The 20,397-nt window shown below is 43.9% G+C and overlaps 1 protein-coding gene across 2 annotated transcripts in view; it reads left to right on the top strand.

Moving 5' to 3' along the window:
* The window catches only part of ksr2 (kinase suppressor of ras 2), a gene marked incomplete at both ends in the record, with an annotated part of 131,718 nt that overhangs the window by 12,764 nt on the left and 98,557 nt on the right, over positions 1 to 20,397 (top strand). For both annotated transcript variants that reach the window (XM_079252066.1, XM_079252067.1), the window contains one exon: positions 18,994 to 19,134. In XM_079252066.1, coding sequence (XP_079108192.1) covers positions 18,994 to 19,134 — 141 coding nt within the window. The remainder of the gene's footprint in view (positions 1 to 18,993; positions 19,135 to 20,397) is intronic.

The raw sequence follows: 20,397 nt of genomic DNA on the forward strand, positions 1-20,397 counted from the left end.
CGGATTTCACTTTTGCATTTGACCTTAGTGTCTTTCAGGCAGTAAATTGCTATTAGATCACCTGTCAGTCCTTTCAGGAATGTTCACATTGTACTGCCAATGTTGTCTCTGCATTTTCACGTCATTGGTTATTTTGTTTGTAAATTCTGTTGTGGACTATGCTTTTTGGGAATGAAGGAAGGGAAAAGCTCAATTAAAAAAAAAAACAAACCTGTGTATGGGTATCACACTGAGTGGTAACAACCCATAACAAGAAGGCAACAAGTGGCAGACAATGAGAGGCAGAGAGGAGCAGGTCAGGTTGTTGCTTTTTATTAAAAAAAAAAGTATAATGTCACTTGTGGGATACCAATGAATGTGATACACCTTGGAGATTTAAAAGTAAGTATACTCTGTGATAACTTAAAATTAAATAAGTATGCTCATATCAGCAAATGCCAGCACCGGGTACTTCAGCCATAGCTGAGGAGGATATTAATAACACCAACGTTTTCTTGTCAAATCAAAGTCTCCTTAAAATCACTACAATGCATCTTAAAATAAGCATGAATATACAGTACAAGCAAATTACTTGTGGTTTATTCCATATTTCAGTTTTTTTTTTTTTTTAAGTCTGAACTTCCGCGAATGAGAAAATGACTGACAGCTGGGCAAGCTAACATTTACAACTGCTAAAGAAAATGAACCAAATATTTAATGGATGCATTTAGAATCGTTAATCTCTACTGTAGATTTAGCCTGATACATTAGATATAAAAGTGTGAGACACATTTGCCAGGGTAAATGTGTTTCTCTGTAGGTGTGTACTGAGCAGCCGCCTTATCAAGCAGAGAGTTAGCAGTCGTGGGCAGCTTTTACTGTAGGGTTTTCTGCATTCAGAGGTGACTTGCTGGTCCCTCCTCCACTGGTTTCTACTTTGGTACGCACTGATGTAGGCCAGCACTGTCTATTTTCTGGCAGTCATTTTGTAGGTGTACTTTTGGAATGGGGCCATCCACATGCATCACTCTTAAGTCCTCAAGCATAACGTCACCCTCTGTGGGCCAGGACCTTATTTTATCATAGTTTTCAATCAGACCAACTGTTTATACTCAAAACTGCTCAGTAAAAAAGATGTTGGTCCTGCATGATGAGAGGCTTATAGTAAGTACAGGCTCACAAAGTCACAAACAAAAAGGTTTTACATACCACAAGCTAACCCACTAATCTTGTGTTTTCCTTTAAATGAGACATGTAAAGCCATTTAAAAAAAAAAGAAAAAAGTTGACACTATTTCCCTATGTCACACACACAAATGATAAAAATCAGTTTAATTATTATCCTGAAGCACTTCCATTTACTTTGCATGATGTTAGCCAGATTGTCACTAATCTCTTTTATGCACAACATTCTCACGTGTTTTTTTTGTGTGTGTGTGTGTCATATCAACTCCATAAACCTTGAGCTTTACTATCCATCCATTCTTCTGTGCTGTGTTGCTAACATTAAGAATTCTTGGCTACTTTTCACTTGTGTTTATTTTCAGAACAACCACTGATGGTGCATTCAGGGAGAATAGGAAAATTGGAATGCCCAACTTGCAGATGGGAAAAATAAAGAGTACCCTTTATAATTTACATTTCGTCATCACAACATAAAACACAAGGAAAGGATCTTGTAGCTAAAGACCTTTTACTACTTAATACCTTTTTTAAACACGAGAATTTGCTTTTGAGAACTAAGTACATGAAATCCAGCATGATTTGAGCTTGATGTTGGGAGGGTAAAGATGAGGAGGCTGGATACTTGCATTCTGAGTCGGGAGTGCGACACAGTAATTCCCTGCAATATCCATGATTAAATGAGAGATTGTGACTGTTTTTTTTTTTGTTTTTTTTTTAAAAGCATCTTCAGACTACCAGATATATGCTCTAATGCTCATAACGCACTGCGCAAAAGCTCATCAATAGTATAAACAGAAGTAAAAGTTGTCATTTTAGTGAACATTTAAACCTTGAGTAAAACACGTAGTATCATGTCATCATTGACTCTAGATGTTTTCTCTGTGAAAGAGTTTGGTACACAGTAGGGCAAGACATAAAAGACTATGCCTTAGCTTGATTCACAATAATTTAAAGGTGCACACAGCAGTGAGTAATCCAATTGAAGCAAAATGACAGAAAAATAGATTAAAACATTAAAAATGTATTTCTAGTCGCATCTAATCACTTTACTAAAATTACAGTTATGGTTTCATTCTCTTAGAATGAGCCATTTACACCTACTTGTATCCACATACATGAATGCTGCCATATTTGTGCCATAGTCTTTATTATAGTATCTGTGAATGGATGGACAACTCTGTGTTAAGTGAGAACCTTATAAGCTTTAAAACTGCAGTGAAAGCTTTGTTTGATTGGCGCAAGAGGACCATTTGGGATCAGTCATGCTTTAAAAAGACATCAGAAGAATACAATATGTAAGTAGCTACGTGTAGCACAGTCATCACTGCAGATAAGGCCACTGGATTCACTCGGAGATAAAATTTGTTTATGACTTTAAGAATTTTGGCCATTGACGGTACCATTCATTCACAATTTGCAATATTCATTTTTACCACTAGATGTCAGTAATTATTACATACTGTACATTTAAAGGTGGAGTATGTCTGATTTTCAATATTTTCAAAATAAATTAACTAATGAAATAACTACAATCATAATTAGATAGTTTTTTGAACATGTTACATTCTAAATGGCTCATTCTAAGAGAATGAAACCATATTTGAGGCGTTATTAAATTACAAGTTTAATTAATGACAAGTGAGAAAAAGCACTTTGTTTTACTGGTAGGTAAACATTTAAGAAGGGTTTTTGTCATTAATTAAACTTGTAATGTAATAACACATCAAATATGGAATAACCTACATGTTTAAACAAAAAAAACTAATTATGATTGTAGTTATTTTTTTAGTTAATTTATTTTGAAAATATTGAAAATCTTACATACTCCACCTTTAAACCAGGGGTGCCCAGCTCTGGTCCACAAGGGCCACAATCCTACAGGTTGTCCATGAATCCCTTATCCAACACACCTGACTTAAACTAATCACTGGCTGTTGGATTCATTTAATGCAGGGGTGTCCAAAGTCGGTCCTCGAGGGCCGCTGTCCTGCAGGTTTCCCATGTATTCCTGTTCCAACACATCTAGCTTCCACTAAATGGATCAAACAGCCAATGACGTGCACAACTGATTAAGCTCTACTACTAATTAATTTGAATCAGGTGTGTCTGAGCAGGGATACATAGAAAACCTGCAGGATTCTGGCCCTCGAGGACTGGAGCTGGACACCTCTGATTTAATGGAACCAGGTGTGATGGAACTGGGATACATTTAGAACCTGGAGGACAGTGACCCTTGAGGACAGACTTCGGACACCCCTGGTTTAAATAGTTTTCTTAAAATTGTTTTAGTGTTATTTCCTGGGATGGACTTGCAACCTGTACAGGGTGCCTCTTCTCTAGTAGCTGCTGGGATAAGCTCAACAACCCCCCTCCCCCCTGCCTCTTTGCACCGTATGCAATGCTTTTAATGTTTATGTAAAGCACTTTGCATGGTCTTGTATATGAAATGTGCAAAAAAAAAATCGGCCTTGTTTTGCCTAAAAACTCTTGACATCTCAATATGGTCAGGATGTTCTAAGAACAGGTAAATCATTTTCCAAGAAAACTGATTGGTCAGGTGTTGCTTTTATACTCGCTTATCCAGAACACAACCTTTGAAGCAGGGTAGCCTTTCAGTTTAAGTTTCTATGGTGATTTACCCCAGTAGGAACTGGAGTCGGAGGTCGGGAAGCCCAGGTTTAACCCTGAAGTTACCTCACTAAGAGGAAAACCAGCTTTGTATTACAGGTCTGTGATCTTGTCTTTTAGCCTTCTCCATTATTTTTGCTTTAGTTTTTCTAGTTAATCACATTCAGTTTTATTTACCTCTTGTTTTTTGGTTCCTTGACTGTCACTCCTGTTCCTTATTTGTAGTCTTTGTCCTGTCCTGGTCTGGTCAGGTCAGTCTTAAATTCTGCCTGTTTAGTTTCTGGAATTTCCTGCACTCATAACACCTTTTCTTTTACCAAATATCTTAATTCCTACCTCTGTCTGTATCCTTGTGTGACTCCTGCGTTTCTTCCTTATCTCCTCTTGCCTTGGGCCATGACAGGAAGAGCAGAGAGATATCTGATATTTTTCTCATTACCTTGTTATGACATGAAACCATGTAAAAATAAGAGCTGTAGAAAGTATAAAACAAAAAGTAGTCAATCAATAATCATGATTGATAATGACTTTGATTACAGAATATGTACAATTGTAATAAAGTCTTAAATGGTTTAAAGATAATTCATTTTATCTATTTATCCTGGCAATAAGCAGGCTCAAAGCACATTGATTTTATTTGCCCTTTATTTATATTTTACACAACATCCATGTGTTTTTTTTGTTTTGTTTTGTTTTTTTTTATTTGAAATTGGGAAGTGTATTTTACAAACTGCTCCAATACCTAGGTTACCTGTTTCTTTTTTTTTTTTTTTCTTTTTTTTTTTTTCTATTTTGTATTACCTTAAATGTTCTGTCACAGATCAGTCTTACTGAATATTTACTAATTTGTCATTTTCATTAGAAAGTTGTTGTTTTTTTTGTTTTTTTTTTTGTCTTGTCCAGCATTTAAGCAAGCAGACTGATGTTCTGGATGCTGTGTTCTGCTGAGCACATTTATTTTGCCAAGGGGAACTTTTGTAGATGTAATGATCCCCTTGTATTTCTTGATTCTTATTTTATTTTTCAATTTGTTTTGGATAATAGTTTGTATTACAGAGTTTATGCTGCTGGACCCGACCGGAAAGGACAGGAAAGGGGCAGAAAGAGAACAGAAAAGAGAACATAAAAAAACAAAAAAAAAACAAAAGAAAGAGATCAATGCATACATGTATATGCACATACATACCCACCTACATATATATGTATATACACTCGCACATACATTATATATATACATATATACATACATACATACATACATATACACATACATACACATGCATACACACACATGTACACATACATGCATACATAAAGATAGATATACATACATACATATACACATACATACACACACATATATATATATATATATATATATATACATATATACACATATACATACTCACATACATACACATACATATACACATACACATACACACACATATACATACATACACATACACTCACACATATGCATACATATATACATATCCATACACATACATACATACATACACATACACATACACATAAGTACACACACATACCCACCCACACACATAAATATATACACCCACACAAGCCAACTCTAGATTCGTGGAGAACAAAACCGTTGACAATCATGAGGACCAGAAACTAGCAAGTTAAGTCAAAAAGACAGAAAGAGAGCTACCTGCTGTTAGTGAATAAACTTGCTGGATGACTCAGTGACTGTGACACATGCAGAACATTCATGCAGAACATTCAGAGTGGAACGTGTTTAGAGAAGAGTGATCATGCCAATGTGACCCCGCCCGCCTACAGCTAGAGGAAGGCCAGGAGAACCCAGAGACCCGGGTAACCGACAGTCACCCCCAGGTACAGATCCCAACCCCCCCACTCCAGAGCCAGCCATGCATCTGCCCAGGAGGTGGCGAAGGAGGTGCCCAACCAGAGTCCCCCGCAGTCAGGGGGAACAGGCCCCAGCAGGCCCAGGCCGGCAAGGGCCGATCCCGCCGGGCACCGGCCACCTAGGGCAGACAGAGCGCAGGCCCCAGGGCCCCAAGAGCCCGTGAGCAGCCCCCCGCCCCCGCAGGCAGAGGGCACAGCCCACACCGACGGAGGACCAGGATCCCCAGACCGCCACCCAGCGGCAGCCAGGTCGCACCCCAGCGCACCAGCTGCGCCCCCGGGTACAGGACACCACCCCCCCACCACCAAACCACACACACATATACATGCATACCCCCCCCCCCCCCCCCCCCCCCCCCCCCCCCAAACACGCACTCCCCTCTCAACCCCCATCCACACAACCCTCTGCGATCCATGCACATCATCCATCACATATACAACCCCACCCCACCTCTACTCACTCACCCATACCAAGTCACACGAACCCCAATCGCCCCCGCCCCCACACACGCTCACACCCCGCCACCCCATCCCTCTACTTCTACCCAACCACACATGCCCCACCAAATACCCCTCCACCACCCATAGCCCCCCTCCAAACTTCACCCTCACTCACACATCCCATTCCGCATATACACCCCCCCCTACACACACACACACACACACACACACACACACACACACACACACACACACACACACACACACACACACACACACACACACACACATACCCTCACTCCTCCAACACAGGCACACCCCAATACAACCCACGCGCCAACATACCCCTCCACACACACATCTACTCATCCTCACACATCCCTATCCCCTACCCACCTATATCCCCAACCCTAATCCCCCCCCAGCCATCCCACCATCCATCTGTAACCCCATACACCCACTCCCACACATCCTCACCTCACCCCTCCATCATGTCCCATGTGAGATGCCTCAGAGGGGGCAGAGGACAGGATGGCCCCGATCAGGGCCCCCATAATTACCGCCCACCACTCCCAGCGTCCCCCCCACCACCCCACAGATGCAGCCGACCCAGCACCCCCCCAGGGCCGGCGACAACCCTCCTACAGCCAGGCCAGCCCAGACTTAGGCCTAATGGACGGCACTCTTCCCCCCCCACCCACCCCCCCCCCCCCCCAGTAAAGCCCCGAGAGCAGGGGCATGAGAAGACCCTATCGTCCCTGCCTCCCCCCCGCTTATGACTGATTGTGAAGTATGTATTAGTTGCAATTAAAACTGAGGGAAGTGCCACGCGGTGTTGGGAGAGGGACCACCTAAGCAGCCCCGCCCACCATACACCGCATGCTCTTCCCCCTAATCATGTGAGTCGTCAGTGTTTTGGTGTTTGGTGTCTAAGTGTAATTAAAACTGGGAGGTGAGCCGAGGCTGGGTGCAGCGATCAAGACCACCTTGATGGCCTTTCTCACCACCCAGCGCCACGTGCACACCTCCCAATACCCTGCCTGTGTGTGATGGGGAGCGGGGAGGAAGAGGGGTTGAGGGATTTAAGTCTGGAGGAAAGTGAGCTTTCTTCCAGAAGGTGAGCCGCCCGCGGCACTGGGCATGCCCCCTACTCCCAGGGCCCCCCAAGGACCAGGACAAGCCGGGGACAGCCATCCCCGTAACCAGAGCCTTCGGCGACTCTAACCAGAGAGTCATCACCGACCCAAGAGGGGACCAACTCACCACATGCAGAAGGGGGGCATGAGGACAAAGAGGAGGCGGGGCGGCAGAAGGGGAATCCCAGACCGATTGTCCACCGCCCCCTCACTCACAGAGGACACCCCCACCTGGGGACATGAAGTCCCCCCTTGTCCACACATCGGCACTTCACACTGTCTCAGCACACACCTACAGCCACACACACACACACTTCCGGACACATTCAGGTCCACCCAGCCACCCGTTCAGCCCACCCTTAAAACCATCCTCCTGACCCCCACGTCACATCCAAATCTCCCCCACTCCCATCCATCATATCTACACTTATCTACCAACCTACCACACACATGCACCACCCACTCCCCCATACATACACCCCTGCCCCCCCCCACACACACACACAGACAGCACGCCCCCCCTCCCCCCTCCCCCCCCCCCCCACACACACCCGTATACATGCACCACTGCCACTCCCCACATACACGCATCACCCCACTCCCCTACACACACGGCACTACCCCCCCCACAGACACCACGACACCCCCCCCCCCCACACACGCATCATCACACTTCCCCACCCACACACATCCACATACCTATGTACCGCCACCAGTCCTCAACGCACACCCCCTACACACATCCCTCCATACACACTCACATCCCATCCACACTATCAAACACCCCCCACTCAACAAGTCCCAGGGTCGCAACCAGGCACCAGAGCACGTACCTGCCCGCCGCCGCAGCGGCAGGTCCAGGTCAGCCCAGCCCCCCCCCCCCCCCCCCCCCCCCCCCCCCGGCACAAGCCGACCCCCCACCCCCAAGAGACAGGGGACAACCCCGGGCACCGGAGCCCGGGACCCCGCCCAGCCCACCCCACGGCGGCACAGGCGCCCGTTACGGAGTCACGCCCGCCAACCCATCCCCCGCCAGCGACCTCGCCCCGCTGCTGCGCGGCAACTCCAGCCGCTGGCCCATCCAGGTCCACAGTAGGGCTAGAAACCTAGCCACTCCAGCAATGGAGCAGTCAAAATCCCCCCCCAGGAGCCCACCACAGACCCACAGCCCCCAGAGAACCCCAACCGGCCACCAACCCCGAGCGCAATAAGGTCACATTCTCCCCCCATACTAAGTGATGGAGCTGATCACAGGGGACCAGAGGGAATAAAGTTCAGCTGACTGATCTCTTGAGGAGGCAGACATCATCTCGACACTGATGTGATCTAATAAGAGATTTCTGAACTGCTGGATACACAGACTTTGTTTGCTTTTCCAGTTTAGAAGGATAGTTTTCTTTGCGATACATAAACTGGTGAGGATTAAGTTTGCAGAATTAAATTATATGTTAATTTCACCCAAGTAACCCAGTAGGCCCAGTTTGGGGTTTGTAGGGATGTTACATTTGAAGCAATTTGACAGATCTTTACATACCTGAAACCAGAATTCCTGGACAGGTGGGCAAGACCACAAAGCATGGTAGTAGCTGTCAATTGTGTTGCCAGTGCAGTGTGGACAGATGTTTGATTGTGACAGACCCATCCTGAACATCCGGTGTCCTGTATAATGAGTTCTATGCAGAATTTTAAATTGTATTAGTTGCATGTTTGAATTCTTAGTCATTGTAAATGTATTTGAACAGATTTGTGACCATTCATTTTGGTCAAAGTTACTGGATAAGTCTGCTTCCCATTTAGAAGTTGGGAGACATATGGAATCGTCTAGCTTTGATAGTAATCTATATATTTTGGATAACAGTTTCGGGGCATTGAGATTTAAGAATTCTGCAGCCCTGATAGGTAGCTGCAAGTTTAATTGATCAGGGGTGTATTTCTTACCTATAATAGATTTAAGTTGGTGGTATTCTAAGAATTTTGTGCTGCTGATTTCATATCGTGAAGTAATTGTATCAAAAGGGAGAAAGTTCCCATTTTCTATTAAATGTTCTAACTGTTTTATTCCTTTATTCTTCCACTGAGGGAAGTTTATCATTTTCCGGTTTTGCTGGATGTCGGGATTGTTCCAAATAGGTGTAAGTTTGCATGGAATAAGCAAGGACTTGGTTAGTTTAAGAAATTCCCACCAGGCCATTAGTGAGGAGCTGATATTAATGCTTTTAAAGCATTTTTGGCGTTTGACAGCTGTGCTGATAAATGGCAGGTCTGAAATTGCCACATCCTCACACATAGCTTCTTCTATATTAAGCCATGGTTCATCTAGATAGCTAGGTTTAAGCCATTTAGAGATGTATTGTAGTCTATTGCTTATAAAGTCCATCCATCCATCCATCTTCTGCCGCTTATCCGGGGTCGGGTCGCGGGGGCAGCAGCCTAAGCAGGGAAGCCCAGACTTCCCTCTCCCCAGCCACATTTGCCAACTCTGCGGGGGGGATCCCGAGGCGTTCCCAGGCCAGCCGAGAGATGTAATCCCTCCAGCGTGTCCTGGGTCTTCCCCGGGGTCTCCTCCCCGAGGGACGTGCCTGGAACACCTCACCAGGGAGGCGTCCAGGAGGCATCCTGACCAGATGCCCGAGCCACCTCAACTGGTTCCTCTCGAGGCGAAGGAGCAGCGGCTCTACTCTGAGCCCCTCCCGGATGACCGAGCTCCTCACCCTATCTCTAAGGGAGAGCCCGGCCACCCTGCGGAGGAAACTCATTTCAGCCGCCTGTATACGAGATCTGGTTCTTTCGGTCACGACCCACAGCTCATGACCATAGGTGAGGGTAGGAACGTAGATCGACTGATAAATCGAGAGCTTCGCCTTCTGGCTCAGCTCCTTCTTCACCACGACAGACCAGCGCAGAGCCCGCATTACTGCAGACGCCGCACCAATCCGTCTGTCGATCTCACGCTCCATCCTTCCCTCACTCGTGAACAAGACCCCGAGATATTTAAACTCCTCCACTTGAGGCAGGACCTCACTCCCGACCCGGAGAGGGCAGTCCACCCTATTCCGGCTGAGGACCATGGTCTCAGATTTTGAGGTGCTGATTCTCATCCCAGCCGCTTCACACTCGGCCGCGAATCGCTCAAGCGAGAGCTGGAGATCACGACCAGACGAAGCCAACAGGACCACGTCATCCGCAAAAAGCAGGGACCCAATCCTGAGGCCACCAAGTCGGATCCCCTCAACACCTCGGCTGCGCCTAGAAATTCTGTCCATATAAGTTATGAACAGAATCGGTGATAAAGGGCAGCCTTGGCGGAGTCCAACCCTCACCGGAAACGAATCCGACTTACTACCGGCAATGCGGACCAAGCTCTGACACCTGTTGTACAGGGACCGGACAGCTCGTACAAGGGGGTCCGGTACCCCATACTCCCGGAGTACCCCCCACAGGAGCCCCCGGGGGACACGGTCGAATGCCTTCTCCAGGTCCACAAAGCACATGTAGACTGGTTGGGCAAACTCCCATGCCCCCTCCAGGACCCCAGAGAGGGTATAGAGCTGGTCCACTGTTCCGCGACCAGGACGAAAACCACACTGCTCCTCCTCAATCCGGGATTCGACTATCCGGCGGACCCTCCTCTCCAGGACCCCTGAATAGACCTTACCAGGGAGGCTGAGGAGTGTGATTCCCCTGTAATTGGAACACACCCTCCGGTCCCCCTTCTTAAAAAGGGGGACCACCACCCCAGTCTGCCAATCCAGCGGTACTGCCCCCGATGTCCACGCGATGCTGCAGAGGCGTGTCAGCCAGGACAGCCCCACAGCATCCAGAGCCTTAAGGAACTCCGGGCGGATCTCATCCACCCCCGGGGCCTTGCCGCCAAGGAGCTTTTTGACCACCTCAGCGACTTCAGCCCCAGAGATAGGAGAGTCCACCCCTGAGTCCACCAGCTCTGCTCCCTCATGGGAAACCGTGTTGGTAGGATTGAGGAGGTCTTCGAAGTATTCCCTCCACCGACCCACAACGTCCCGAGTTGAGGTCAGCAGCTCCCCATCTACACTGTACACAGTATTGATGGAGCACTGCTTCCCCCTCCTGAGCCGCCGGATGGTGGACCAGAATCTCCTCGAAGCCGTCCGGAAGTCTTTCTCCATGGCCTCGCCGAACTCCTCCCATGCCCGAGTTTTTGCCTCGGCAACGGCCGAAGCCGCATGCCTCTTAGCCCGTCGGTACCCATCAGCTGCCTCCAGAGTCCCACAGGCCAAGAAGGCCCGATAGGACTCCTTCTTCAGCTTGACAGCATCCCTCACTGCTGGTGTCCACCAACGAGTCCTGGGATTACCGCCACGACAGGCACCAACGACCTTGCAGCCACAGCTCCGGCCGGCCGCCTCAGCAATAGAGGCACGGAACACAGCCCATTCGGACTCAATGTCCCCCGCCTCACCCGGGACATGTTCGAAGCTCTGCTGAAGGTGGGAGTTGAAGCTCGCTCTGACGGGGGACTCAGCCAGACGTTCCCAGCAGACCCTCACAACACGTTTGGGCCTGCCAGCTCTGACCGGCTTCCTCCCCCACCATCTGAGCCAACTCACCACCAGGTGGTGATCAGTTGACAGCTCCGCCCCCCTCTTCACCCGAGTGTCCAAGGCATGTGGCCGCAGGTCCGACGATACGACTACAAAGTCGATCATTGAACTGCGGCCCAGGGAATCCTGATGCCAGGTGTACATATGGACACTCTTATGCTGGAACATGGTGTTCGTTATAGACAATCCATGACGAGCACAGAAGTCCAATAACAAAACACCATTTGGGTTCAGAGGGGGGGGACCATGCCTCCCAATCACTCCCCTCCAGGTCTCACTGTCATTGCCCACGTGAGCATTGAAGTCCCCCAGCAGAACAATGGAGTCCCCAGAAGGAGCACCCTCCAGCACTCCCTCCAAGGACCCCAGAAAGGGTGGGTACTCTGAACTGCCGTTCGGCGCATAAGCACAGACAACAGTCAGGACCCGTCCCCCCACCCGGAGGCGGAGGGAAACTACCCTTTCATCCACCGGGGTAAACCCCAACGTGCAGGCACCAAGCTGGGGGCTGATGAGAATGCCCACACCTGCTCGGCGCCTCTCACCATGAGCAACTCCAGAGTGGAAGAAGGTCCAGCCCCTCTCGAGGGTACTGGTTCCAGAGCCCAAGCCATGCGTCGAGGTGAGTCCAACTATATCTAGTCGGAACCGCTCAACCTCGCGCACAAGCTCAGGCTCCTTCCCCACCAGAGAGGTGACGTTCCACGTCCCTAGAGCCAGCTTCTGCAGCCGGGGATCGGACCGCCAGGGTCCCCGCCCCTTGCTGCCGCCCAGCTCACATTGCACCCGACCCCTACGGCTCCTCCCGCAGATGGTGAGCCCACGGGAGGTGGGGCCCATGTAACCCTTTCGGGCTGAGCCCGACCGGGCCCCATGGGCGAAGGCCCGGCCACCAGACGCTCGCTCTCGTACCCCGCCTCCAGGCCTGGCTCCAGAGGGGGGTCCCGGTAACCCGCGTCCGGGCAAGGGAACATTTATGCCCAGGTTTGTCATCGTCATAGGGGTCTATGAGCCGTGCTTGGTCTGGTCCCTCCCCTAGACACCTGTTTGCCATGGGTGACCCTACCAGGGGCATAAAGCCCCCGACAACATAGCTGCTAGGATCTTCGGGACGCACAAACCCCTCCACCACGATAAGGTGACGGCTCAGGGAGAGGCTTATAAAGTAATTTTGGAAATTAGGCAAGTCTAAGCCACCGCTATCTTTAGTCTTCTGGAGTGTTTTTAGACTAATCCGTGGTGGTTTGTCTTTCCAGAGAAATCTAGTAACATTAGAGTCCAGCGATTTAAACCAGGTGGAGGGAGGTTTAATGGGGATCATTGAAAACAGATAATTGATTTTAGGTAGAATCATCATTTTTATAGTTGCAACTCTTCCCATTAGTGATATGGGTAAAGATTTCCACCGTGTGAGATCGTCCTCAATTGTTTTTAGTAGAGGGACATAATTTAGCTTTATAAGGTCTGACAGTCTGGGTGAGATGTTTATTCCCAAGTATCTAATATCTCCTGACTGTAAAGCAGTGTCAGGAGTATTATGGAAGGAACAGTTGATGGGTAGAACGGTGGTTTTAGACCAATTAATGGAATATTCAGAAATTGATGAGAATTTATTGATGAGTGCGATTGTCTGACAGATGGATGATTGTGAATTTTGAAGGAAAAGTAATACATCATCAGCATAAAGACTGGTCTTATGCTCCATATTTCTACAGTTAATGCCTTTAATGTCTTTGTTTTGTCTAATGCTAGCTGCTAAGGGTTCAATAAAGATTGCAAAAAGTGAGGGGGAGAGTGGACAGCCTTGTCTGGTGCCTCTCTGCAATCTGAAGCTGTGAGAAGTTTGATCATTTGTCCTGACGCATGCATTTGGATTGCTATACAGTATCTTTATCCAGTCGATAAACGATGAGCCAAACCCGAATTTTCTTAATGTTGCAAATAAGAATTTCCAGTTCACCCTGTCAAATGCTTTTTCAGCATCTAGAGAGATTATTGTAGTTTCCAGGTTATGTATGGTGGCATAATCAATTAGATTTATTAGTCTGCGCGTATTAGTGGTGGAATGTCGTCCCTTGATAAATCCTGTTTGATCAGGATGTATGATAAGTGGAGTTATTTTTTCTAGTCTTGTAGCAAGCACTTTACTGATTATTTTAAGATCTACGTTCATTAGTGATATTGGACGATAACTAGATGGGAGTTTGGGGTCTTTTCCTGGTTTTAGTATTACTGTAATACTAGCCAAATTCATGTTTTGAGATATTCGACCTTTTTACTTAATTTCTGAAGCCATTTTATAAAAAGTGGATGCTAGTATAGACCAAAATTCTTTATAATATTCAACTGGAAAACCGTCTGGTCCTGGAGCTTTATTGCTGGGCATGTGTTTTAAAGCTTCATGTAGTTCCCCTACTGAAATGGGTGCGTCCAAAACCATTTCCTGATCCTGTTGTAACTTTGGAAGATTGAGGTAGCTGAGAAATTCCTCAATGCTGTTGTCTGATGGATCTGTTTCTGAGGAATATAATGTTTTATAGAAATCCCTAAATGTGTCATTTATTCCATCAAGATCATGGAGGATATTTCCTCTTGAATCTTTAACAGAGGAGATGGTTGTTTTCTCCTTGTTTGCTTTTAATTGATTTGCGAGAAATCTTCCAGATTTGTTGCTATGTTCAAAATTCTCTAAGCGAAGTCTTTGTAGCAAAAACTGGGTTTTTTGGTTAATTATTTCATTCAGCTCTAGTTTAGCCTTTCTTATGTGATTCAGCACTTGCTCTTCTGGAGAAGCCTTGTAGGCATCTTCTAGTGATTTTATTTTAAGCTCTAGTTCAGATATTTTTGAACTCTCCTTCTTTTTCTTATGTGATGAAAATGAAATTATTTTCCCTCTCATTACTGCTTTTCCTGCCTCCCAAAGAACACATGCTGATGTTCCTGGTATGTCATTGTTTTCTATATACAAAGACCACTCCCGTTTGAAGTAACTGATAAAATCAGGATCTTTAAGTAATGATGTATTAAGTCTCCATTTGCTATAAGATGGTTTAGTTTTCTTATTCATTAGGGTAAATGATACTGGTGCGTGATCACTGATAGTGATGGAATGGATTTTAGTTTCTGAGATACTGTTCATCATAGAGCTGTTAGTGAGGAAGTAGTCTATTCTGGAGTATGAGTGGTGGACAGATGAAAAGTAAGTGTACTCTCTAGCAGTGAGGTGTTGTGAGCGCCAGACATCACAAAGACCAAAATCCTCCATATATTGTTTAACAACTCTTGCTGACTGCCAGACCCTATGTTTCCCTGCTCCGCCCCCCTTGTCCATCCCAGAGTTTAAGGTCATGTTGAGGTCGCCCCCAATGATAAGTGTATTATCAAGGTGATCATATAGTAAGGAGAAGAAGGAATGAAAAAAGGAGGGGTCATCAGTGTTTGGGCCATAAATATTTGCAATGCATAACTTCATGTTTAGGATAGATAATGTCATTATTATGAATCTTCCACCTGGGTCTAAAATTATATTATTAGCAGTAAAATGAATTTTCCTGTTTATCAGAATGGCTACTCCTCTTTGTCTTGAGTTGAAGCAGGCCGAGTACACGTGAGGGAACTGTGCTGTAGAGAGTACGTTAGCTGTTGTTTTTAATAAATGAGTCTCCTGTAGCAGGACAATGTCTGCCTGTAGATCATTCAATCTGCTAAACACCTTCAACCTCTTCTCCCTGGAACCAGCTCCCCGTATATTCCACGTAACAAACCTCAGGGTGGTCATGCTCAAGCTACTGAAGTGTTTCTATAAAAGTATGTGTGTGTTTGTGTGTGTGCAAGCCCACATTAATGCATGCATGCTGTGTGTAGATTGTGTGCGTATATAAATTCATCTGTGTGTACAGTGTTCCTATATGTCTGTCCACATGCTTAGAGTGTGTGTGAGAGTTGGGGGTGAGTGTTGATGTGATTAAATGTGCTCTGTGTTGTAGGTGTGTTATGTGCATGACATTTAGTGTCTGTGTCATGTGGATGTACGTGCGTACCCTACCTATTATTGTTGGTATGGCATAATAGAATGAAAGAGCAGCTAGAAAGGAAAGGAGTGAGAAAAGCAAACAACTACAACTACACATAAAAAGAAATAGCACAAACAAAAGAGCAAAAACAAAAGCCCTAAAGGGGGGGGGGGGAGAGAAAAAAAAGGCCAAAAAACAAAAACAGAACAAAACGAAAGCAACAACAACAGCAAATTTACAAAGACTGGCAGTAAATGTACAGTTCTGAATTACCATAATTAATGTGCTTATAGCAGATTAACATGTAAATTTAACAATAATTAGCTGTATGAGTGATAGATATTACCTGAGGTTAGTAGAGCCAGGGGGTGGTATTTTTGTCACGGTAAAGCTGTCCATTGACGAACAATTTGTCCACCGCGATGACTGCACGGGATCCTTCGTCTCTGAGCTTTTTTCGGATGGGAAACAGGACCCTGCGTCTCTCCAGAATCTCTTTGGGAAACTGATTATTTACACTAAAGAAAGTTGTTTTTAGCTAAGTTACCTTTTCTGCAGGGCCCCCTTTTCATCTACGACAATGTCAAAAAGCTAATTTAATATCTAAGGCTGTGAAAAGCACACATTCAGTTTGAATAAAAACTCAGTGATTACTTTCTCTCTTTGGCAGCAGGTGTAGTACTTTTATTGTAGTAACAGGCAGTTAACAGACAGATTTAAACACATTTACTGTAAATTAAAAGTCATTGTTAAAGTGGTAACGTCAGCGTCTCAGTCAACGTCTGAGCCACTTTCTTTATTCCCATTATTGTAACTAAGTAATAATTATTGTCACCTGCTATTTTGGGAAATATCAACAGCTGTTCTGTCCATCTTCATTGAAAGTAATTCAAGTGGATACACAGTCCACTCATGACTGCTCTAAAAAACTTTCCAAATCCTGCAAGGCTGTGTAGATGTATGTAAAAAAAATAAAAATGTTCGAAATGTGTGTATTTAAAAGGTGGCTGCTTTTAGCTGAACTCTAACTTTTCCCATGTGTTTTATTTTTACACAGGAAAAACAAGCTTTATTTATCAAGTCACTTTAAAATATGAACAATAACTTTGGAATAGTAATGATTATGCTTTCTAGTATTACTCCTTCAGTTATGGGATGAACAAAATAATCCACAACAAAATGTTCCAACCTCACTTATAAATAAAATGTAGAATTAGGTTTTTGTAGATAGGACTAAAAGAGGGAAAAGAAGTTTTGATTGCAATAAACTTATGAGAATTGCCTAAAAAAGTGGCCAAACTTTAACTGAAGAAAGAAGACTCTAAGCGCAGACTAAAATAATAAAATAAGTAAATGTATTGAAAGGAGGCTGCTCTTAGCTGTCCCAATATAAAAAAGATGTTTTCATATTTTTAAAAAAGAAACTCAATCAATGAATAACTAGAATACTGCAAAAGGAACAGGAATAATTTTAATTAAATACATGTAAAAATTGTTTTATTTCAATGTAAAATTTATTTTCACATCTTCATTTAATTCTGTAATGCATTTATCTCACATCACATTCTCATGTGTGCAAATTCTCATTTACAGCTGTACTGCTTTAAATGTAAATGCAGTTATTTGGTTAATTGTATTCTTCCAGATGAATTGATGAAGAAAAAAAAAGACTAAATGTGTTTGAAATCCAGCTGAATATCAAAAGGAACGGTTTAATTTTTATTAAGTGACTATAAACGTGGCATGGATGAGATGGGCTGGTCTGAGTGTTAAAGAAAAAAAAGGGATATAATGGCTCTTAGGGGTGTAGCATTGTTCAACTGGCTGTTGATGTCAGAGGTGAGAGCAGAATGAGAAGACTGGTTGGAGGTTGTAGAAATGCCAAGGCGACTCAAAAAAACAAACAAAAAACCTACTGGACATACCAAATTTTGCAGAATACAAGTGTGTGTGATAATATTATGACAATTTGGTGCAAAATCTCTGAGGAATGTTTCCAAAACCTTGTTGAATCTCCGCTACAAAGCAGTTCTGAAGACACCTGAGGAATCCAATCTACTAGTCGGGTTGACCAAATGAATTGAATGTAAATGTGTACAGAAGAATTTGAAAATGCATCACAAATTTAACTTATTTTTTGCCACAGTTAAAAGCAGCCACAGACTCTGGGTTGAATTTGAGTAAGATGAAAAGGGTTTTCTGGTCATTGTTTGACCATCAGCGAGGCCTTTAGTGGGTTAGCCAAACTGTAGAGTTGTTGAATGCGTGTGATAAAGAGCTGTGTCTGGTATAAAGATCATAAATGCTGTTCTTAAAGACAAACTTCCGCATGGAGCTGATTTTCAGTCCATTTTCAACCTGAAAGGATCCAATTAGCTTTAGGATAACAGGTTATTACACCTGACTTGAAGCACTTCTTTGCCTGCAGTCGAGCTTCATACTTCAGCCTGTGAACATTCTTCATAGATGTTTGTGTTTTTGCCATTTTATCTTTACGTTTTTCACACTTACTATTTCTGGATATGCAGGTATGTTGAAATCCTGTAAAATGCTGGTACTGTGGTAAAAATGGTCGCTGATTTGTGCATCTTCTCCCTTGTGTGGTTTTTGCAACCTTGTCAATGGCCCAGCACTGGTTGCTCAGTGTTCATGTCTCAAAGATTTAGCTATTTAAGGAGCGAAGAGCAGGTCCAAAGAAATTCTACCTACAGATGGTGTCAGAAAACTCCTGTGAATGTTTGTAATAAAGCATGAATATAAAGTACAACTTGCCTGCCAGCAGTGAAATAGGATTAAAAAAATAGTTTTGCTTTGTTTTTCATTTGTTTTATAATATAATATAATTGAATGGGGAACTTTTTATGCTTTTCATCAAATTGAAATGTAGAATTTTTTTTTAAACTAATTTTGTTGAACCATTTTCTTTTGATGATTTCCTTTTTTCTGTTGTGGTGCATCAGCCCTCTCTGAAATTCAGACCATGCTTTTGAGATACTGAAAGTAAAATGTGCATCTTTTTTCTTTTTGCATTATTGCTACTTTCAGAAGTAGTTTTATGCTGCATTCTGAACAAACTCAGAGAAGTGATTCTAAATCTACAGATTTCTCACTTCGTTTGTCCTTCTTCCTTTTGCAGGGGAAGTTGGTGAAGTACTTCAGCCGCCAGCTGTCCTGTAAGTGCAAAGTGGCCTTAGAGGAGCGCAGTGCCGAGCTGGAGGACTTCCCTCGCCTCGGACACTGGTTCCGCATTGTCAACTTGAGGAAAGAGGTCACACAGGTGGGGTGTATTGAATTGTATAGTCAACACATTATCTCTATCAGATAATAGAATTCTTTTCTTACCTTCAGGACAAGTTCTGTTGTCAACATGCAATTATATATACAGTATATATATATATATACATACATATATATATATACATATATATATATATATATATATATATATGTATATATGTATATGTATATATATATATATATATATATATATATATATATATGTTGACTGTATATATATATATATATATATATATATATATATATATATATATATATATATATATATATATATATATGAAAATGTAAGTTTTTATTTGAAAGCAATAGTTTATCTTAAAAAAAATTGGGACAGGTTCACGACAGTGTAGGATCCCCTCCCATATTAGTGTGATATAGTGCTCTAATGTTTGCCCAGACCAGAGCAGAAGGCTTTACCTGATAAAAAGTCAGATTTTCATAATTGTCTTGCGTCCAGTAGATGTGGTGTTGATGATTTCCAAACTGAATTTCACATTTTAATCAATCTAACCTCAGAAATGTGACTCAATCCATTTGAAATTAGCGCTGGCTGAGAGAAGATTGTGTTGTTTCTGGATCATGTTTACATTTGGCTTGTCCTCTGTATGACAGAGCTTTAACCCGCATTTGATGGCATAACAAACCTTCACAGGCAGTGATTTGTGGATGTGTTACTGAGCCCATGGAGGGGTTTGCGTGACAGAATTGAGTGCTACACGAGGATCTAAAGATCATCCGCTCATTTTAATAACCCTTTATTTAGACTTAGAGACATATTTGTCATTGCAAAGGACACAACGGCATTTAAAGCACCAGTAAAACGGATCTCACATTTTTTTTTTCTATGTAATAATATCTATGTTTTAAACAACATTTCAGCTGTTTTGGAGTTTGATTTCACAAACTTTTTTCCACACATTGCTTGTCCTTTTCTTTATTTCTTTTCCTTTAATTTGCCTTTTCTTAAATGATCTGTGTCCAAGCATTCACAATGATTCATTAAATTTTTTTTCCTGTGTTGCTTCCTCCAAGTCAAGTTTGCGGGAAACTGGAGTATATCTTAGCAATTAGCGGGCAAGAAGCAGGGTACATCGTGGACAAGTCGCCACTTCATGGCAGGATTAACACAAAGAGTGACAGTCACTCACTCACACTTGCTAGGTAGTCACAATAGGGAGACTTAAACATGACCGGTTAACCTGAAACACATGTCTTTGGATGGTGGGAGGAAACTGAAATACCT

The sequence above is a fragment of the Telmatherina bonti genome (genome assembly GCF_933228915.1).
Source record: "Telmatherina bonti genome assembly, chromosome: 13".
Classification (NCBI taxonomy): domain Eukaryota; kingdom Metazoa; phylum Chordata; class Actinopteri; order Atheriniformes; family Telmatherinidae; genus Telmatherina; species Telmatherina bonti.